The sequence below is a fragment of the Quercus suber genome, unplaced genomic scaffold, assembly GCF_002906115.3.
Source record: "Quercus suber isolate HL8 unplaced genomic scaffold, Cork oak 2.0 scaffold_85, whole genome shotgun sequence".
NCBI classification, from domain to species: Eukaryota; Viridiplantae; Streptophyta; class Magnoliopsida; order Fagales; family Fagaceae; genus Quercus; species Quercus suber.
Window position 1 is genome coordinate 50,482 of NW_027069550.1, and position 23,564 is coordinate 74,045.

At 35.6% G+C, this 23,564-nt stretch overlaps 1 protein-coding gene across 3 annotated transcripts; it reads left to right on the forward strand.

Annotated features, from left to right (window-relative positions):
* The first annotated feature begins 234 nt into the window (after positions 1–234).
* On the forward strand, positions 235–23,072 carry LOC112019314 (S-adenosylmethionine carrier 1, chloroplastic/mitochondrial). 3 transcript variants are annotated; one of them, XM_065774014.1, is made up of 12 exons: positions 238–419; positions 1,112–1,216; positions 1,925–2,007; positions 2,554–2,630; positions 3,692–3,782; positions 9,308–9,361; positions 9,447–9,542; positions 9,790–9,879; positions 10,204–10,255; positions 18,713–18,774; positions 18,860–18,940; positions 22,701–23,072. In XM_065774014.1, exons 1-12 carry the CDS (start codon positions 380–382, stop codon positions 22,833–22,835), a joined length of 966 nt encoding a protein of 321 aa, XP_065630086.1. In that variant the 5' UTR covers positions 238–379; the 3' UTR covers positions 22,836–23,072. The 3 variants fall into 3 exon arrangements, 2 of the variants coding, with proteins under 2 accessions (XP_065630087.1, XP_065630086.1); XR_010629187.1 differs by lacking the exon at positions 22,701–23,072 and having other exon boundaries at positions 235–419; positions 18,693–18,774; positions 18,860–18,921; XM_065774015.1 differs by lacking the exon at positions 9,790–9,879 and having other exon boundaries at positions 237–419.
* Positions 23,073–23,564: the final 492 nt, after the last annotated feature.

Sequence of the window (23,564 nt, forward strand, 5' to 3'; positions counted from 1 at the left end):
GCCTAACTTATGCTATTGTTTGGGTTTTGTGATTATTTTCTAAAAAATCCCTAAATAATTCATTCCATTTTGTAACACATTTTTCAATAGGTTAGAGTTGAAAAAAAAACTTTTCAATAGTTTAATGAGAAAAAAACAAACTTTTTAAAGTGCAGAGGCAAAAAAACAAATTTTTGGTAAAATATAAAAATTAAGGAAGAAAAGGGTGGTTAATTAAGTAAAATTCCATTAAGCTAAAAAACGGTGACAGCAAATCTTTTAGTCGTTGATTTGGATGTAAACATAGCGATAGACACGACACAGCGCTCTCTCGAAGGTTTGGTTTTCTATAATCACTTGAACTGAGATTTATTATTGGACCTCGTAAACTACATTGCCAATGCATGCCAAAAGTTCTCAGAAAGACTCACCTCCAGTCGGTATTCATTTTCTTACTCTCTCTTCTTAATTTATTTATTTTTTGGGGTTAAGATTTGTAACTTATATGCTCTAATGGGTCGCTGAAAAACTCGTAGAAAAGCCAAAGAACTTTTGTTATTGGTTTCATTTGCTGTCTTTTATGCTTCATTTTTGTGGCACAGTTTTAGAATTGTTAGTGGGTTGTTACATGAGAGCTGAAAAAGAGGATGGTTTTTGATATAACTAAACTAATTTGATGAAGAAATGGTATCCCATTTGGTTGAATTGCTTCATAGACCAAAATTTTCTCTCTTAATTTTTCATATATTATTTTTAAGAACTCTTGATCATGCATGGCAAAGGGTTGCTATCTAATCTTATTAATGATCACAAGTTGATATCAGAGTTACCCATTTTACTATCTTTTCCACCAATTTAAAAAAAAAAAAAAATCATACATGAGACGGTTAAAGCTATAAATGATAAACCTCTGAAGAAGTGTCTGGAAATATGGGATTTTATCTACAGAAGTGTCTCCAAATGTATAACTAATTCTTCTCCCTGGATGTTTTCTATTACTTTCCTTTTGAGTTTTGAGGAAAAATTATTTAAAGCAGTTGGTTTGTTTATTTATTTATTTATTTTTTTGGGATAATTAAAAGCAGTTGTTGCCCAATGGAACTTGTTTTGAACTAATGGTTTCATTTTACAGATGCATTGACATTTAAAATGCATAGCTCTCAAAAGGAGCCAAATAAGGTTGCTTCATTCAGTGCAGGAGAGAACAAGCCATCTGATTTTTTACGTGTTTTCTACGGTATGTAATGTAATTTGATGCAGTTGAAATTAGGTTAGATGCATTTCTTAATTGTTGAATTTACAGTGATCTGATGGTTGACTGTTCTCAATTGTGGCCCGTGTAATATGCAGAAAATTTAAAGATCCTTTGTTTAATTTGGTCTATGAAGTAGTGATTCTGATGTTTAACAGTCAGATAATTTGGCCAAGGAAGTAGTGATTTTGATGTTTCATGCCCTAGTCCAAAATGTCTCATTGGCAAAATGTTTTGCCTAGGACACAGAAGCTACGAAATTCCAATTTTGTAGTGAAAGTTCAAGGTACAAAGAGCTTTTCCTTTTAAAGATCAGATGCAAAACAGATCACTCAAACCATATATTTTTCAAGTATTTTCTGTGTCAATAATCTATGACTGGCTTGTATTTTAAGACTCATTGTAGACCACGAAAGAAAAATCAGTCCATATTGCAGAAGGTTGGCTAGCTATTTTAAAATTTAAAATTAAAACCATAACCAGCCACTTACCACTTATAACTTACAACCATATTTCATTGTTTTGTTTCATCTTGTATTCAAAAATGACTATTCCTTATCTTAATTCTAGGAAAAACTATCACTCTTGATCTGGGTTCCAGTCATGTAATTTCAGATTGGCTATGGGTTATTCATAAAGATGTATCTTTACTATAAACAATAAAATCACAAAGCAAAATCATGGGTTTTGCAGAAGGTTTCATAGCTGGAGGTTTTGCTGGTGTTGTTGTCGAAGCAGCATTATATCCAATTGATACTATAAAAACTCGACTACAGGCACGTCAAGTATACTGAATATTTTTGTGTATCTATTGCATTATGTTGCTAACTAAATTTGAAGAAGAAGAAGAAGAAGAAGAAGAAGAACAGTTATTACTGTGAGGACTGTTCCACTATATGTGCTGACATGGTCTTGATCCCGCACTTCTATAGAATGCATTTGCTTCTAGAATTTGTTGTTTTCTTTCTACTATTGGATGATGAAATACTTTTTGTTTTACAAATTTTGTTTCATTCCGTACAGCTTAACATGCATTGCTAGTTAAATTGAAGGCCATACAAAGTTTGTTTCATTCCATCACAGTTCATCCTTCAAATGTGACGTGCATTAGATTAAAGGTCATACAACTCTTTTGTATGGGACCAACTCATGCTTTTGTTCCTTTGCTTTCTATCATCCTTCCTTCATAAATTTTTGGCTATTTTACTATTGCTGTCAACCTGTTCGTAGTATAAATATAAAATCTTGATGTTTTACAATACATCAACTTGCTTGTTCTTGCTTGAATTGTTGCAATTAACCATTCTTCATTTGTTTGTCAGGCTGCCCAGGGTGGAGGAAAAATTATTTTGAAGGATCTCTATTCTGGATTGGCTGGAAACCTTGCTGGTGTCTTACCGTGAGTAAATTAGTTGCATATATGCTTTTCCTCATTATTTGCATGAATGTTGGAAAGTATGATTCACTTTCCAAACCATGAAGACTAAAGCAAGGGATTGATTGCTTGGAGTAAATCAAGGGATTGGAGCAATTAAATAAATTGATTTGAAATTCAAATTTAAAATATACATGTAATAAATTGATAGTTGACCTATTTTCAAGTCCTGTAAATTCTATTAAAAATATGGGTTTCCAATGTGTTACAATAACGTAAATGAAAGATGTATGTGACCGAACCACTTTAATCTCTTCCATTCTTCTTTTCTCATCTTCCATTCATGTTCCATAATATTTAAAATTTTAACAAATGTAGTTTGATTTCTTCTATATGTTTTCACACATGACAATTCAAAACCTAACTTTTTGGCCAAAGCTACATGAACACTTAGTGGATGATAAACACAAGCTAAGGAAAGTGTTATGCAAGATAAGCAAAACTGAGGAATGCGTATCTTAACTACTTGTGGTTGATACAAGAATCTTTTTTCCCATTTCATCTTAAGACCCTTGTCCCTACTACTTTAAGTGCATAATAGACTTTTGAAATCAGTTCTCCATGATGGGAGTTTGTTTGTATATAGCAAGGCAGCTTAGTCATATGCTTAATCTTTTTGTTACATTGTTTATTTGAGTAAAATCCTATTAATAAATATTTCGTTCATCAACTTCTTCCAACTCAAACTTTTCATAAGATTTTTGCTGTGATTTGATTTTTCCTCGGTGCAGGCCGGATTCTTAGTGAATTTTCAATCTTCTTCATGAATTTTTTTTTCTCAATAGAGACAGTTTTGGTTATTTCATTGTCTGCCTCTTACTTGAGGACTTGGGAACCCACGATTGAGCCTTAACTTTTTAATACTTTAAGCCAAATGCTTGAAAAAGTGCTTGACATGAATCTATTAATACTTGATAAGTTTTATGAGAATACCATTTCTTTCTAATTTTTCCCCTAATTTTCATTAAATGCATACCTCTTCTTATTATGTGGGACATGGCTGATGAACTTCTATTTCTGCACAGGGCTTCTGCCATATTTGTTGGCGTGTATGAACCTACAAAGCAAAAATTGCTGAAGTCCTTTCCTGAAAACCTTAGTGCAGTAGCTCATTTGGTAAGTTTTTAAATTAACCATATATGCAAAATGACAATCTTCATGTAGCTGGACTGTCATGGCACAAAGTTTTTCATTAATCTGACAATTTTCATGCTGCTAGACTATAATGGCAAAAAGTTCTTCCTTAATTTGCCTTTCCATAACTTCATAAATACAGAGTTTTGCCCTTTCAGTTAGGGAGACAATGGGCTACGTAATGAGGGTAGCCTTCCCTAGTGTCTTGTTGCAGAATAGAAAGCATGGTAGGGTTAGATGTTGTTCTAACTGAATACAAATTTTTTAATCTGTAAGAGATTCCTTGAAGGCTTGATCCTACTAAGGAAAACTCTGGAATCCATCTGAAAATAAGAAAACTCTCATTTTTTTTTTGAAATATGAATTGCTGTTTTTGTTTTACAGATTACAGGCCTATTTATAGGCTTTAGAAAACTTATTTTTCCAAATAAGAATTTTCCCACATATAAACTAATTAATTTACTACCATATAAGGACCTTATTTTGACTAAGGAAACCTTAAAAGCAATTAAAAATAATGAAATAAAATTGAAAACCTAAAACTCCAAAAATTACATAAAAATTAACAAATTACAAAAAGTAACCTCCATATTTTGCTTTTACAAATAATCCCTCCAATTCAATGAAACTTGCCCTATAGTTTTTAGTTGGAAATTGAAATCTTTAGCTCCAAATAAAAGTTACTTCAAATACTTGAATAACTTGAAATTTTTTCTCTTTGACCTTTATTTATTTATGTATTTATTTTTTATATAAGTAAATAAAATAAATAAATAAATTTCAAAGATATTTTTTATTGATTTATTATTAGAAGAAGAGATTACTTTTTGTCCATGTTGATGAACACAACATAATCTAAAAGAATTATGCACAAGAATGAAGTGGTTCCTTTGAAATCTAAAATGGAAATGCTACTAGTATGACTCTACACACAAGACCAATCAAATTGAGTTTGAATCAGCAATGATTCCAACTAAGATTGTGATTTTTCTATATCATCAAAGGTACGGCTATTTGGCTCTTTCCACAATAGCCACATCAAACATAACGGGAAAAAATTCCAAATATTCAATGAGTTTTTTTCAAACCAATTCCAATTCCTTTGTCTAAACAAGAAATCATCTACCTTCCATGGTAACATCCTTTGGATCCCAAAGGCTCTAACGACTACACTATAATGCATATGCAACTTCACAATGGATCCGCAAATGGTCCACCATCTCCCCATTACGTCAGCACATACAACACCAACCAACTAAAGAGAAACCTTGCTTGATGAATCACAAGTTAGAATCTTTCTCTAGGTTGCTGTCCAAATGAAGGACAAGACCCTCTTTGGGGCCTTAACGCACCAAATACTCTTCCAAGGGAAAGAGTTAGCTTCTTTTTACCTCAGATAGCCTCTTAAAAGGAACAAACATCAAGGCAACCATCCCCATTCAATTGCCATCTCATCCTATTGGCTCGTTCCCACCTGGGGATGTGTGAGTAGATAATTCATTGGCTCTGATTCCTAGTCACGAAAACCTCTACAAAATCTCATGATATAGCTTCACGCCACCACATCTGACTATTTATGACTGAATGACCTAGGGCATTCTTTTTCACTAAACAATATAAATCTGGGTGCAACTCTTTTAGAGAACAATTCCCACACTAAATATCCTTCTAAAACCTTACTCAGGTGCCATCCCCCACCTTGAAAGACACAAACTGAAGAAAATTATCCCAACCTGCCTTAATACTTCTCCATAAGCTACACCCTTGTGTCCCTTTAAATGGTTTTGAAATCCAACCACCCCAATTCTCCCTATACTTCATAGCGATAACCCGTATCTAAAGATGCGTGGCCTTATTCCCAAACCTCCATAACCATTTCCCCAATAATGCTTGATAAAAACTTCTTATCTTTCAGATCCCTAATCCACCTACTGCAATGGGAGAACAAACTGTATCTCAGGCCACCAGGGAGAACTAGAACTCCTCATCTGAAGTAACCCACAAAAAGTTCCTCTGCAACCTCTCCATCTTATTTGTCACAGTAATGGGAATAGTAAATAATGAGAGGTAGTAGGTTGGTAAGCTAGAAATTGTACTTTCTAACAACGTTAGCCTCCCTCACTTGGACAAATATATCTTCTTCCAACTAGACAGTTTGCGTTCCATCTTTTCCAAATTAGTATTCCAAATAAACAACACCTTAAAGGAAGCCCCCAGCAGCATCCCATGATATGTCATCAGTAAACTCACAATCTTACAACAAAGGATGTCTGCTAATTTTGCCATGTTACTGAGTTACTCACATTACCTATTGGTACCACTTCACTTTTTCCCATATTAACCTTTAGACCTGTAACAGCTTCAAAGCAATTGAACACTACGTAAAGAATTTTTTTGGCATTTGCATCCATGAAATAAAAAAGAGTATCATCAGCAAATAAGAGATGGGAGATCTAAAGCCTAGCTGTTGCAGCATGTCCTACCCTGAATCTGTCAATAAAAAATCCCCACAATTTTCTTTAGTATCCTTCTCACCACCTCCATAACTAGTATAAAGAGCAATGGGGATAATGAATATGATCCCATGAACTACTGAAGAGGCCAGCTGGTGAATTGTTTACCAAAATTGAAAGACAATCCGTAGCTATACAAGTATGAATGCAACTCCTACACTTCTCTCCAAACCCCATCCTGCCAAACAGATAAGTACCCTGTCCCAACTAACATGGTCATAGATTTATCAATATCCAATTTACAAATCAACCCTGGAGTGCAACTCTTGATTTTACCTTTTTTTTTTGACAAGTAAGAAAGATGTATATTCAAAAAACTACTTTATGCAAAGAAGCACAAAGCATATCAAAGATTACAAAAAAGAGAGAAAAGCAAAAATAGAAGAGCTAAGGAACAAAGGGATAGATTCACTTGATGTGAGTCCCTAAGCCCTAGACCAATCAAAAAGAGAACTAGTGAAAAAAGCAAGCAACTGGTCATCGGATCTATCTAAGTCCTCTCAAAAGTCCATGGGTTGCATTCCCTCCAAATACTTCACATCAAACACAATAGAGCTAAATTCCAAATGATAGATGAATGCTTCCCCAACCAATTCCACCAACCAAAAAGGAAATCTGCAACTGATCTTGAGAGAACCCATGAAATACCAAAAGTTCTAAAGACAAAGCTCCACAAATGATGAGTCTTCCCACAATGTAGCAACAAATAATCCACTGTCTCCCCACAATTACGCAATGATGCACCAATCAACAAAATCAAAATCCCTACTCTGCAAATTATCGTTCGTTAGAATCCTATCCCAGGCGATTGTCCAAACAAAGAAAGAGACACGCCCAGGGTGCCTTAACCTTCCAAATACCTTTCTAGGGAAAAACAACGGAAGAAGAACCATGCAACTCATGATATTAAAATCCCCATTCTTCATCAACTTCCATCTCATACAATCACCATCATCCGCTGAAGGTAAATTGGCTGCCAAAAACCAAAAGAAATCATCCACCAACTCCGCCTCCCAATCATTTGGACTCCGAATAAAACGAACATCCCAACCTCTCCTGTCCCCCGCTCCTTGCCTTATCAGAGAAGAGTCAACAGAGGCCGCTCTGTTTGTAGCAATACTCTATAAGACTGGAAAAGACAAACGAAGAGGAAGATCCCCACATCACCGACCTGTCCAAAATTTCACTCTATCCAAGCATTCATTTGCAGTTAAGATTTAGTCAAGGATTTTCCTACTGCCTACAAAAGCATTTTGTGCCTTTAAAATAAGTTTATCGAGCACCCCTTTCATATTTTTAGGCAAAACCTTTGCCAACAGTTATACACGCTTGATTTAGAATAGACACTAATTAATAATTGGAGTCAAAATTAGCATTTTCAACCCCATGGAACCGATAGATTGTACCGCAATGGTTTCCAACAAATTAATGTGATCTTAGGAATTTGGGGTTTATAGACTTATCATCATGTTTGAATTCAGTTGGATCTTCCATATTTTCCTCTTTAACCTCTCAAGAATTTCTTCAAAAATGCTGTCTTTGATCTTAAGTACAACCTGTAATTTTTCTTCAACTTTGGCTTGTTCAGCCTCTACTTCCAGATATTTTATCTTCTAAATTTTCAACATTTAAAATTGAATCTTCTTTCAATGATTGGAAGTCAAGAGTTTCATTGTTATTCACTTTTTATGAATATGCTGGCTTATGATTGTATAAAACAATATTTCATCATAATCATGAAGAATAAAAAACTTACCATCGTCCTTTCATTCTTGACTGTTAAGAAAATCTAGACTTATGTCTTTGTATTGTGGAAAACTCTATATCATTTCACCAATTAGTTGTATCTCTCTCAAGCTTGATACAAGTTATACCAATCTTCAGGATCTTCCTTTGATCAAATAAGTCTTCAAGATCAAGAATCCAACTAATAAAATCTTCTTTACACATCAAAATATTGAATATCATTTAAATTATAAACACATTGATCAATAGGTTGGCTGCAAGTATAATATCCTTGATAAATAGGAGTAAACTTTTGGAGTCCATGAGTCATCTTCTCACCGTTGGCTTGAATTTCTACCTTTAAGGCTTGCACCCCCACAATCACTGTCTATTGGATGGTTGTTTCATCTTTGCCTTTCTTGATGTCAGGATTCTTTGATACAAACTGGTGCTGAGATTTTGTTCTATCTAGATGCAAACTCTTAAATCCATAAGCGTTTCCTTGGATTTACAAGCAAAAGAACTTTGGCATCCAAAAAAGAAGGAAAATCTCAATTTTATTGAAAGATGAATTGTTATGTTAGTTTTACAGATTGCTGGCGTATTTATAGGCTTTAGAGAACCCATTTCTCAAGAAGAATATTCTCAAAAATATCCTAATTAATATACTATCATAAGGACCCTGTTTTGACTATGTAAATCCTAAAACAATTAAAAATTATGAATTTTTTTTTTTTTTTTTAAGCCTAAAATTGCATTAGCAAATGACAACAATTTATCCCATATTCTGTCCTACAGTCCATAAAGGCTCAACCCTGATGAAGGAAAGAGTCTTGTGTCTTTGGTTCAACCCCTAGAGACCTAACTGGATGTCACTTTACTGCATGCTAGTGTTCAAGGTCCTATGGAAGGTGAAGCTCCAATATTTATCTGTTCTTTCCATTTTTGTTTTCTCATTTGTTATCCTAGGGTCAGTGAACAGTCACTAAAGGCTTTTAGCAGTACTAACTATTTTCATGCTGATTTCTTGCCTTTATTAGTTGGCCTGTTAAGTGCTAACAGAGATTTTATAGTTGCATAAAAATACTTTTTTTTTTTTTTTGCTAACATGCTTAAACATACTATTTGATCGGTTAGTTAGGTGGTTGAATCATTTTGCCGCATTTCAGTCTCCTTTGCTTGTAAAAGAGATAATAGAGAGAACTTTCACTTTCAATGTACTGGATAGAGCTTTCTTGTCATCTTAATAGGTATTTAGATTTCTTTCAGACTGCAGGTGCAATTGGAGGTGCTGCTTCTTCTCTTGTCCGTGTCCCAACAGAGGTAGTTGAGTTTACTTCTTCAATCCCCATCTTCCCTTGAATCACTTCTTGCTTTCTAGGTTTGTGATTATTAGAATTTTTCTCAGGTCATAAAGCAAAGGTTGCAAACTGGGCAATTTGCTTCAGCCCCTGATGCAGTTCGCCTCATTGTTGCTAAGGAGGGTTTTAAAGGCCTTTATGTGGTATATTATGCTCAATTTTCTAATTTAAGATCTGTGATCCCAGTCTTCATTCTAAGCTATATGGTTTTTGCTTACAAACTTCTTCTGGGGGATACCTTATGCCAGTTGTTCTGAGATAAGAGTTAACGTACTATACAGAACCATGCATGATGCTGTTAATTTATGAATTGTTTCATGCATAAATACTGACCCCTCCCCCCCCCCCCCCCTCCTTTTTTTTTTTTTTTTTTTTTTTTTGAGATTGTAGGGGTATGGATCCTTCTTACTGCGAGATTTGCCTTTTGATGCCATCCAGTTCTGCATCTATGAGCAGATCCGGATCGGATATAGGCTAGCGGTAAGCTTAACATATACATCCAACTGGGTCTACTCCTAGATGGATTTTCTTTGCTTGGTGGGATGGATTTTATTAGACAAAATAAAGAAAATTAAAAGCATCCAAAAAGGCTAGACAAATGTGTTGCTATGGAGAACAAAAAAGATTATATAAAGTAAAAAACCTCAAAATGAAAACTTAGAGGTACAAAATTTTTGAACATTGCCCAAAATAACTAACTTGATTCTATTACATTTTCTTTTCCCCTGTGGTCTGCTAATTGGTCAGCATAGAAGTACATGATATCTATCCATAGAAGTGATTTAGTTTTACCTTTTTCTGTAGGCGCGAAGAGATCTGAATGATCCTGAGAATGCAATAATTGGTGCTTTTGCTGGTAGGTATACGTCCCAAAAAATTTCTGGGTTTATCTTTATGATTCTTCAGTCGTTTGTTCTTTCTGTTTGACTTGATTATTCTCATATTTATTTCCTTTTTAGATTTTAGAGATAATATAAGATCTTTCTTTGTTATTCCAAAGGCCCCTGCTTTGGTGAGGTTCCACATCATTAAAAAAAAAAAAAAATCTTTGTCTCTTATCATGAGCTTTGAAGTAAATATAAATTCTCAAAATTGCCCAGGTTGCCAATAAATTGGTGAGGACATAAGGTCATGTTCACAGTTCACCTGTATACCACCACCCCCCCCCCCTTCTTTTTTTTTTCTGACCTTTAACTGCACAAACCTAACAGCTTCCTTTACATTTTCTAGTTGGTCAATTTCCCCAATCTAGAATGGCTACAAATCTTCTTTTTTTTTTTTTGGAATAATTACAAATTACCCACCTAAGGGTAGGCCTGAATTCATTTTGCTTACCCATGGTTTAAAAAATATCACTTTACCTGCCTAAGGTTAATTCCATTTAACAGCGGTAATCGACATCACTCTTTTCATTAGACAAACACTAAGACATAAAACATAATATAAAATGGATCAAAGAGCTAGGGTTTTAAGTGATGTGAACTGTGGCAAGACAATTCCAATGTTCAGACAAACGCAATACTTCTTTGCAAGCCCAATTCCCACAGTTGTACCATGAATTTATATCTGAATCTTCAGGCTTACTCCCGTTTGGCCATTTTATAGAGGCAGCTTAGGCCTAGGCCTAAGGCTTCCACAACAAAATGTTTCTACCCCTAACAAAAAAAAAGGCTCGTCCCTGTTGTAAAAGTCCCAAAATTTTAAAAAAAAACACTGATGTTAGTGATACTACAAAATTTACTATAGGCTTACAATCTGACATATCACCAATCACGAAAAAGTAATTTGAACATTCATTAATTATGATATCTAATTTTCTATATGAAATTGACCATAGTTTAGTTAATATTATTCATCAAACTATGTATTTAATGCGTCAAATTAACCCTGATATGGTTCGTATTAAATAAATTTATTTAATTAATATTTACATATAAAAGGCCCCACACAAATTTATCACCTTGGCCCCAAATTATGTTGGGCCAGCCCTGGATAGAGGATTCAGGGGACCTCAAAGATAAGTTTCAATCAATTCAACGGCATACTGCTAACAGCCCATGCATCAAGAAGCCAAATGCTTTGCTAATTAATGGGGTCTTTAACTTCATTTGAGCAAACATGGTTGGGGAAGCCCCACCAATGTTGCGGAATATTGTGTAACATCTTATAATTTTCTTCATCGTAATAATATTTCTCTCTCTTAAAAAGAAAAATAGTTTGGTGTATGAAGCAGCCAACATTTGGGTTTGGGATCGGGGTGTTTAGCTCCAACATTATTCAACTAAACGCAGCTGAATCTTTTGGAATTTTGTTGAAATTCATCAAGATTTGTGTAATTCTGGTTAAGTTATAGTGGGATTTTGTTGTACAGAGCCAAAAAAAAATAAATTAAAAAAAAAAAAAAGACAGCCAAAAACAATAACTTAGTCATAAAATCAAATACAATCAAGTTTCAGACAAACATTGTTGGAGCTCTTTTGCACTGCACTGCAAACAGAGCTAGTGAAGAATCTTCCATAGATTGCAAACATTCCTTGAAAATGACTGAATTCTCAATCCCCAAGGTGAATCTCTCTCTCATTGGCATCAATTTTCTAAAAAGTTCAAACCCTAGAACACAATCATACCTGTGAGATACGTGTCTATAGAAATTGGATCTTCTTGCTCGTAATAATTATAAATCCCTAAATCTTGAGTGAATACAGCCCAAAAATTTCAATCAAACGAATTTGGGGTCTCAATCTTGGATTTCACAATGGTAAGGTAAAGTTTTTCTTGAGTTGCTTTTTGATCCATTTTCTTTATGTTTTATGTCTTAAAATTGTTTTTCTAATGGAAAAGAGTGAAGTGGGTTACGACTGTCTAATGGACATTTTTAAACTATAGGCAGGCAACGTGAATTTGGGTCTATCCTCAAGTAGGTAATTTGTAATTATCCCTTTTTTTTTGGCTAGTACATGGCTACAAACTTGATATCCAACTTTTGTACGACAATCTCTCAACAATCTCAAACAATCATGTTGTAGGTGCCTTATCCAGTCTTGATACATCTCTTTACTAATGGCTTTTTTTTTTTGATAAGTAACGAAAATTTATTAAAAAACGAAAAACAGCCAACCCGAGTACATTGGGAATGTACTATGGGGCATAAATCAAAAACCAAGATTACAACAATCAAGTAAAACAGGAAGGGAAGAACAAGAAAAATGACAAAAGACCACACTCCAATCGAGGAGCACGTGTAAAAAAAAAAAAAAAAAAAAAAAAAAAGACTTAAACTCTAACATAGAGCGTTCACATCCCTCAAAGCTTCTAGCATTCTTTTCGCGCCAAATACACCATAACAAGCAATGAGGCACAATTCTCCACAACTCTATATTTCTATGTCAACCAAACTTACCCTGCCAAGACTCAAACAACTCAATAACCTTCTAAGGCATAACCCAAAGAATTCCAAACAAACAAAACACCAATGACCACAACTCACAAGCAATGGGGCAATGAAGAAGAAGATGATCCACTGACTCCCCACACTTCTTACACATATAGCACCAATCAAGAACTAGCACACGTCACTTGCGAAGGTTATCTGTTATTAAAATCTTACCTAAGGAAGTAGACCATGAAAAGAAAGCTACCCTTGGAGGAACCTTCGATTTCCAAATCATCTTCCAAGGGAAGGATAAGATGGTAGGAGGGTAGAAAGAAAGATAGAATCCTCTAACCTCAAAACCTCTACTCCTTGCTGGCTTCCAACACACCCTATTCGAATCCAATCCCCGTACCGTCGAAGAGTAGACCATATCCATAAATAGATCAAAGGATTCTTGTTCCCAATCTATTGGAGGATGACGAAATTTAGCATCCCAATGAATCCTCCCACCAGACTAACATATAACCTCTGCTACAGAAGAATCCTTTGTTCTATTAATACAATAAAGTTCCGGAAAAGCCTCTTGGAGAGTACGATCTTCACACCACACATACTTCCAAAACTTCACTCTAGTATCATCCCCCACATCATACAGAAGTAGTTTAGAAAAACTCATCTAACCACTCCTAATATGTCTCCACAAACTAACACCATAAGCACTGGTCACCTTTTTTGTGCACCAACCACCCCAATCATTCCCATATTTCACCTCAATAACCCTCCTCCATAGAGCATTGGTCTCCATGCCATACCTCCATAACCATTTTCTTAACAAGGCAGAATTAAAACTCCTCAATCGTCTAATAGCCAACCCTCCAACCTGCAGCGGCTTACAAACTTGAGCCCAACTAACTAAGTGTAATTTAGAGTCACCATTAATACCACTCCACAGAAAATCTCGTTGTAACTTCTCCATACGATTTGCCACTTTCCTAGGTAAAGGCAGAAGGGTAAGGAAGTATGTAGGTAAGGAGGAAAGAGTACTTTTAATAAGAGTTTTTTTTTTTTGATAAGTAACGGAAGATATATATTAAAGAAGAACACAGCCCCATACATAGGAAATGTACTAGACAGGCAAAAACATCAAGAAACCAAATTACAATGATCAATCAAAACAGGAAGAGAAAAACAAGAAAAAGATGGTATAACTAAACACCATTCGAGAAGAGTAAAAAAGAAATAAGACTTAAACTCAAGAATGGACCGCTCGTGACCCTCAAAACTTCTGGCATTCCGTTCTCGCCAGATACACCACATCAAACAGTGCGGCACCATCCTCCATATAACTATATTGCGATGACGCCTGAAGTTACATGACCAACAATCCAACAAATCCACAACCCTTTGAGGCATCACCCAAGAAATACCAAACAAACAAAAGACCATACTCCACATCTCATAGGCCAAAGGACAATGAAGGAGGAGATGATCAACAGATTCCCCACACCTTTTGCACATAAAACACCACTCAAGGACAACAAAATGCCTCTTCCGAAAGTTATCTATAGTTAGAATCTTGCCTAAGGCCGCAGTCCACGAGAAAAAAGCTACCCGGGGGGGAACCTTCGATTGCCACATCATTTTCCACGGGAAGGGAATGGCGGTAGAGGGGGATAGGGAGTGATAATACCCGCTCACCACGAAACCCCTACTATTGGCCGGCTTCCAACACTGTTTGTCAAAACCAACACCTCGCACCTTGGTGGATTAAATCAGACTCATACACGAATCCAAAGATTGAGACTCTTGATCATTCACTAGGCGACGAAACTGAAGGTCCCAAAAAATTCTCCCATGAGCATAGCACATAACCTCAGAGGCTGAAGCATTCCTTGTCCTACTAATATTATATAAATCAGGAAACGCCTACTTAAGAGGACGATCCCTACACCACACATCAACCCAAAACTTCACACGACGACCATCCCCCACGTCATACCGAAGGAACTTAGAAAAATTCAGCCAGCCTATTCTAATAGACTTCCACAAACAAACACCATATGCTCCAGACACGGATTTTGTACACCAACCACCCCACTCATTTCCATACTTCGCCCCAATGACCCTTCTCCAAAGGGCATCGTTCTCCACACCATAACGCCACAACCATTTGGCTAATAGGGCAAAGTTAAACCTTCTCAAGCACCGAATGCCAAGCCCTCCATTCTTCACTGGCCTACAAACCTTCGACCAACTTACTAAATGAAGTTTACGATCGTCACCAATACCATTCCAAAGAAAGTCTCTTTGTAAATCCTCCATCTGCTTGGCCACCTTAGCAGGAATAGGGAAAAGGGAAAGAAAATAAGTAGGCAGGCTAGAGAGAGTACTCTTAATGAGTGTGACCTTGCCCCCCTTGGATAAATACAATCTCTTCCAACCAGCTAGCCTTCTCTCCATCTTCTCCAAAATAGGATTTCAAACCGTCTTATCTTTAAAGAAGGCACCCAACGGAAGACCAAGATATTTCAACGGAAGAGCAGACTCTCTACATCCCAATATCTCCACTAGCTCAAGCATATTAGGCACATCCCCTACTGGAACCAATTCAGACTTATCTAAATTAATTTTTAGCCCTGACACCTCCTCAAATCTAGAGAGAATCCCACGCAGAACTGTTAAATGATTACTGTCAGCATCACAAAAAACAAAAGTATCGTCCGCAAACAACAAATGGGACACCGTCAACAAGGGACCAGTAGCTCTCCCCACTGAGAATCCCGAAAACTGACCTGCCACAATAGCTACGTCCAACATACAACTCAAAGCCTCCATGACAATATCAAAGAGAAAAGGAGATAACGGGTCACCTTGCCTTAGACTTGTAGAACTCCCAAAAAAGTCAGAAGGACAACCATTGATCAAAATGGAGAACTTGACAGTAGATATACAACACCTGATCCATCTTCTCCACTTATCAGAGAAACCACACTGCTGTAACAAAAACAGAAGAAACTCCCAATTCACATGGTCATAAGCTTTCTCAATATCTAGTTTGCACAACACCCCCGGAACCCCTGCCTTCAGTCTACTGTCTAAACACTCAGAAGCAATCAGGACAGAATCCAAAATTTGACGACCTTTCAGAAAGGCATTCTGAGATTTTGAGATAATACCGTGAACCACCCTTCGCATTCGATTAGCTAACACCTTAGCAATAATCTTATACAACCCTCCCACCAAACTAATGGGCCGAAAGTCTTTAACATCCACAACATCATTTTTCTTAGGAATGAGAGCAAGGAAAGTAGCATTGAGACTCTTTTCAAACACCACATGAGCATGAAAATTATGAAACATATTCATAATATCATTTTTCAACAAGCTCCAACAGGATTGGAAAAAAGCCATTGAAAAACCATCCGGACCTGGCGCTTTATCACCATTGAAATCCATGACCACTCTAAGAACTTCATCCTCATCAAAGGGTCTGTCCAGCCAATTGGCATCTTCCTCAGATATGCTAGAAAAAGCAATCTCATCCAAAAGAGGTCTAAAAACCTCATTCTCCGAATATAACTGTCTATAAAAATGAGAAATGCACCCCTTTATGATCCCTTGATCCGTGGATAACTCACCATCCACCATAAGCCTATTGATGGTATTGCTTCTTCTATGAGAATTAGCAATACGGTGGAAAAATGTTGTGCTCCTATCTCCTTCTTTAAGGAAAATAGCCCTAGACTTTTGCCTCCAGCAGATTTCTTCCAACAAAGTTGATTTTTCTAACTCTCCCCATATTCGATCCTTTTCCAAACTTTCCTCCGTTGAAAGAACACGATCTTCCTCGATAACTTCCAACACCTTGAGATCCTTCCACAAATTCTGCACCCTGAGACCTATATTACCAAACTCCTCCACATTCCATCTCTTCAAATCCAATTTCAACATCTTCAGTTTGTTAGCCAAAATAAAACTAGGAGAACCTTGGAAACGATAGGAATCCCACCAAGAACACACCCTTTCCAAAAAGCCCTCATCCTTTAGCCATATGTTCTCGAACCTAAAAGGTTTCTTACCTCCAAGAAGATTCCCCCCCTCCAGAAGAATAGGAAAATGATCTGAAAGCAATCTAGAGAGACAACGTTGACAAACAGATGGAAATTTCTCCTCCCAGTCAGCTGACAGAAGGAATCTGTCCAGTCTAGAACTAGAAACCACCTCTCTAGAATTAGACCAAGTGAAGTTCCCCCAACCAGAGGAAGATCAACTAGGCTAAGCTCTGAAATAAAAGCAGAAAACCTATGCATAGCTGAAGTAAAATATGTGGACCCAGAACGTTCAGAAGGAAACCGCACCACGTTAAAGTCACCTCCCACACACCAAGGCACTTCCCACCAACTACAAATGCTAGATAACTCCTTCCATAAGAGACATCTGTCACTATCACAATTGGGCCCATAAACACCAGAGAAAGCCCAAACAAACTGATCCACCACATTTTTGAATTTACAAGAGACAGAGAAGCGACCCACTGCATCCTTCACCTTCTCCACAACCCTATTGTCCCACATCAACAACACCCCACCTGAAGCGCCCACAGAACCTAAATAGAGCCAATCCACATGTTGACCTCCCCACAAACTGCGAATGACACCCCTGTTAATTACCTCCATCTTAGTTTCTTGCAGACAAACAATATCTGCTTTCCACTTGCGGATCAAATTGCTAACCTGAAGCCGCTTCTCCTGCTCATTCAACCCTCTCACATTCCAAGAAACAATTCTTAAATTCATTGATGCACTACAACAGTCCGATCCCTATCTGCACTCCTGCTCCTTTCTAACTCATTTTCCTCACCCCAAGAACTCAATAAATTCTTTAATTCACGATGCCCTTTATGCCCAGCCTTAACCATCTTCCTCTGAGAAGCTACATCCAACATCCTCTTTTTTCTTCACTCCTCTAGAGCTAAGAGCAAACTTGTAACTTGTTCTTCGAACCCCTCTAGCGAGGTCCCAACAGATTTCTGGAAAGCTTTTATTCTATTAGTTACCCAAAGTGACAACTTAGAATTGTCGACATCCACCGAACACCCTCTCTCCTCTACCGTAGGGATCTCACCCTTTAGATAGATTCAACCTCTTCCACCCTGCTAATCTCCTTTCCATCTTCTCCAAAATAGGGTTCCAAATTGATAACTCCTTAAATTTAGCTCCTAACGGTAGCCCCAAATATCTCAATGGAAGAGAGGATTGCCTACAACCCAACATCCCCACCAAAACATCCATATTGTGCACCACCCCTATAGGAACCAACTCAGATTTTCCCAAGTTAATCCTTAAACCTGGGACCTATGTTATTTTTATGAATGCAAATGGACCTTCGGAATTCATTCAGAATTTGAAAGTTAGATACTAAAAATAATATTGGAAATCCCTTATTTTGTGAAAATTATTACTCAAGAAAAACGCCAAGTTTGTGGTACTTGTGCACACAGCCTGAGAACTTAGGTACTTTTGTAATTATGGTTCTACTTTTCTTCAAATGATATGTGGCTTTGTTTTTCAGTTGATTGCTACTTTCCAGATAATAATTTAGATATAGCAGCCTCATCTGATTCATGTTATGCTATTTCTTCAACACTATAAGAGACCACTACCCAGCAGTTGTTCTCCAGATAAGAAACTGCATGCTTGTGTTTTAAAGCACAAGAATTTTGGAATTTCAGCACTGACCATAGCTTAGCATTAGCAATATTAAAATAATAAAACATGGAACCTCATCTAAAGGCACCAATCAGTATCTTCTCCTATTCCATTATATAATTGAAATAAAAGAAGTCTTGATGCATTTAAATATAAGTCTCCTCGTATATAAATTTTACTGATCATGCATATATGGTCTGCTCTGCTTTTAGTAAAATCTCATTTACTACAGGTGCAATAACTGGGGCTATAACTACTCCTCTGGATGTGATAAAAACAAGATTAATGGTTCAGGTACTGGAAATCTGTCTCATGATTTCTTTTCTCTGAAGGAAGTTAAGTTAGTAAAGAGTTTCTCTCTCTCTCTGAACCTTTGCAGGGATCAGCAAATCAGTACGAAGGGATTTGTGATTGTGTTAGGACCATCGTGAAAGAAGAAGGAACTCATGCTCTTTTGAAGGTTTGACCAATCTTTTTCATTCTTTTTGTGTCTCAAAATTATGATATTACAGTGGAGTAGTCGTTTCTTTTCTCTTGTTACTGAGAAATTATTAAAATTCTGTTCAGATTATTCAATTGCTTTTCTTAATATGTCAGAGTTGCTAAAATATTTATTCCATTAATAGAAAAACTCTGGAGATATGGAATCCCTTATGTTTTTAAAGCTTTGGCAGTTCTAAAGCCTTTATTTTCGTCTTACTATTTCAGTGTTTTCCTCACTTTCTTTCTTATGCTCATCACATTGAAACTTGATCCAAATGAAATATGTAATTCATATCTTGTGTTTGACAGCGCATAGCACATGCCAGTCTTCTTCCTAATGCCTTGAGTAAATATAATGCTCCCTTCATCAAAATGATATAATGGTCATCTTGTAGCTGTATGCCAAACTTTTGCAGTATAGACTAGAATGTTTGAGAGTGCTGGAACATGTCAAAGACGGTTTTAACACATTTTCGCCACAATTTGGCAGAGATCAGGCCACCAAATTTATTTCTGATTTTTTTCCCTTTTTTTTTCACCTTTGTAGAATGTTAAATCAATTATGTCATGCCATCTTAATGGAGTGAAAGGAAGGGTAAAATGAGTTATAACATGGACAAGAAAATGTTCTTTCAGATCATTTACAAACAAATAAATGATATACTTTTGTTGGACTGCTATATGTAGTTAAAAGATGTGAAATTTATGGATCTTTCCTTGAGTTGATGGTTAAAAAAAAAACTGTGGTATATGTTACTCATTAGAAATTGAAAGTTGTATGTTAGTACACTGATTCTCAAACTGGTCAGAACTTGAACAAAAATAGGAATTTTTGTGTATAGGAAAAGGTTGTGAAAGTTACGTAGCAGACAACTAAAATAGCTTGCAAAAATGTGATTCTTTAGGGTGGTGGTTGTTACACAACGTGTTACAGATTTTACGCTACTTACTTTTTTTTTTTTTTTTTTTTTTTTTTGCAGGGAATCGGGCCAAGAGTTTAATAATAATCTCATAGAGCAAATTGCCTTTGTCTTTGACCATGATGCTAAAAAAAAGAGGCTGAAGATTGCTATTCCGGTGCATCGATGTGTTTGGGGACACCGGCAACGCCATCAGTGGCGAAAAGGGAGATAGTGAAAGAAGAAGGGGATGTTTTGGTGGCCACTGCAATAAGTCTGCTCTTAAAGGATGGGTTTCCACGGAGTCTTAACGAGAGAGCAAGTGAGAATTATCGTGTGTGGTAAGTTCTACACCTTAGATTGTGAGAAATTGACGTGGCATACTGAAATTGAAGGACGTAAAATTGGGAATTTACACCCGTCCTTATCAAATTCAGACTAATTTTGTAATCTTAGATTATTGTAATCTTAGAAAAAATAAAATGAACCAAATATCATAATGTTCACATTACAGTAATGTGCATCACATTAAGATCACATTATGACAAATCAAACGCCCCTAAGTAATTGGGTAACATCATTTTGCTGTACTAAATTCCAATTAGTAAAACTTTCCATGATGTCATATATTATCGAAAACAAATTTGTGTTGAGTCTTGTCCCTCAACTATCATATCTTGGTATTTCTAATGGAAATATCTAAAGTTCAAATTCCCCTACCTGCATTACAACTAAAAAAAAAAAAAAAAAAAAAAAGAAAAAAAGAAAAGAAAAAGAAGACAAATTTGCAATCCATGAATTAGTCTTTGTCAATAATTTCCTTTCACACCAATATAACATAAACCAAGTTGAATTATGAATTTGAGGTAATTTTCAACAAATTTCCCCTTCATTCAAATCCAAATTAGTAATATCCCTTTTTCGTATTAATTGAAGCAAGTTTTTATAGAGCAATATAATTTGCATATGCAAAGCCAAATTACTTGTTAGATTAAGAGATCTTTCCTCTACCTCTACCATAGAGAGAAATTGTCCTTTTGTCATAGAATATCTTCAACTTATACTTGGTCCTTGTTATCTTATTTTAATTGGGAGATCGAGACCCTAACCAAGCTTTATTACTACATGTGCGATAGCAAAGTTCTGATACCACCTTTTGTACAATAAAACTTAAGGATTTAAATAAATAACGACAAAGGTAATTAAAAGTACACAAAAGAAACAAGAGTTCAAATGGTTGGACAAATTGCCTACTTCTGGAGAAACCAATCAAGTCCACTATACATAATGAGAATTACAATTTTCAACCTTTTAGCCACTCACACAAGAGAACTCTTTCTAGGAGCGTTCTCTTATTTTTAGGAGAACTATTCTTCCAAGTCTTTTTCTCTCCTCATATGAGAGAACTTTTAGACCAAAGCCTCCAAACCCTCTACTGTATTGACTATATATAAGGCATTAATCTCTATTTCCTACTTCCTAGTGGACAAGGAATAAGATATTATCTCTTTGACAAGTAATATCAATTACTTCTGGGATAAGGAGTAGACTTTTATTTTCACTTCAAGAAAACCTAAAACAAAGTCAAAATTGGAATTCAAGGTAATTTATAATATTTAGAAAGTAGTAATCACAAGCACCAGAGAATTGTGGAACATTTAACAACAAAAGATCATCACTAGTAATCACACCTTAATAATAGAGTTATGTTAAATGTTTGACAACTACAAAGTATCATCACTACGATACACTTAAAAGCAACCTCAATATGTTGAGCCACCTCAATCAGTCGAGACACCTTGATAGCATACTTAACCTATCTAATTAAGGGAACTAGATTATGGAAAACCCATTAAGTCAAGTTTTAGCCCTAATTCATGCCCTACTTGCTAGATGTATAAGGACACATTATGGTCAACCTAAAAAAGAGGTTTTAGGGAAGATTAGAATGGTTTGTGCACATAGGATTTTTTTTTAATCAAGTATCTCTCAAAGTCATCATTCCAGAGACATCAAAGTAGATCTAAAGATCAATTGGTGAAAAATTGAAGCCGTAACACCTATCACAAACCTGTTGTGAAGAAAACCTTCAAGAGCTTCTTGGAGTCAGTTGGAGGTTTCGACAATACTGTGGGTGCATCATCCATGAAACTTCCACATGGTTGAAGAGTTGCGATGCTATGGAGTAGTAGAAGGTTTTAACTCTAAGTTGTTTACATGTTGTAGAGTCCAAGAAAAGGTTTGTTTTATTTATTTTTTTAAGGTTGTAATAGTTATTTTATCTTAGCAGATTTGCCTTGTTAGGGAGGTTTTCCTTCAATAGATTTCCTTGGGTTTTCCACTTCATCATCATATCACTGTCTCTTATGTGTGGTTGTTTGAACCATGATATTAGATGCTCAAATTTGACTTGGTTATTTTTAATTCAAATTATATTGTTAATTCATAAAATTAATCTTAGATTGGTTAGTATTAAATAAATTTAGCTAATTGAAATTTAAATATAAAATGTTCCACTTAACTTAATTGCCTTAGGTTCCAAACTATATCGAGTCATCCCTAATTGCAGATAAATTATAAGTAAATTAAAAAAAAAAAATTGTTTTAATCTAAAACTTTGTTGCATTTGAGCATAATATCATTATGTTCTTTGTTAATAGGTATTGTACTCTTTTATTTATTTTCAAATTCCATTCTCAACAACCAAAATGGAGTGAAGAAAAAAGAAAATTTCATACTGAACAATAGTAGATTCTTGCTAGCCAAATAAAACTTTGAGGATTGTTTAAATACTAAATGTATTGCCTNTTTTTTTTTTTTTTTTTTTTTTTTTTGCAGGGAATCGGGCCAAGAGTTCTGTGGATAGGAATTGGGGGTTCAATATTTTTTGGCGTTCTTGAAAGGACAAAGCAAATACTTGCCCAAAAGCGCCCGCCGTCTCGAAACTCAATCCCTTTCAAAGATCAACTATAGCTCACCAGTTTTGTTTATTTTTGTCATCTTAATAGCTCTATTCACTTGCTGTTCTTTCAATGCTTTGTTTCATCTAACAAGAAAATCATTCTGCTGACTTTCACCTTTGATTCAGTTTTCAGTTTTCAATATTGGAATTGGAGCATCAAAACTTTAAAATCAATTAGAATATTGAACTTGTAAATTCTCTTTTCTGTTTGAATTAAAATTATTAAATAAAATATAATTGTTCGTCAATGATGTAATTCTTTATAGAGACTTTCCCTACTTAAGTAGGCTTCTCTATGTCTAAATTTATGATATCATGTGCCTCTGCATGCCTTTATTTATTTATTTATTTATTTTTAACTTGCAATCTGCAGCTCTTGTGCCTGGTTAGAGTTGCGAGGCATTTTGAAATTATTTTCATGATATTTTATTACTTTAAGGGGAAAAAAAAAAAAAAAAAAAAAAGAAAAAAAGAAAAGAAAAAGAAGACAAATTTGCAATCCATGAATTAGTCTTTGTCAATAATTTCCTTTCACACCAATATAACATAAACCAAGTTGAATTATGAATTTGAGGTAATTTTCAACAAATTTCCCCTTCATTCAAATCCAAATTAGTAATATCCCTTTTTCGTATTAATTGAAGCAAGTTTTTATAGAGCAATATAATTTGCATATGCAAAGCCAAATTACTTGTTAGATTAAGAGATCTTTCCTCTACCTCTACCATAGAGAGAAATTG

Coding starts and splice junctions, on each gene's coding strand:
- LOC112019314 (XM_065774014.1), top strand. CDS start 380: ATGCATGCCAAAAGTTCTCAGAAAGACTCACCTCCAGTCG. Junction 2,008..2,553: donor CTATAAAAACTCGACTACAG/GCACGTCAAGTA, acceptor TTTGTTTGTCAG/GCTGCCCAGGGTGGAGGAAA. Junction 18,941..22,700: donor GAACTCATGCTCTTTTGAAG/GTTTGACCAATC, acceptor TTTTTTTTGCAG/GGAATCGGGCCAAGAGTTCT.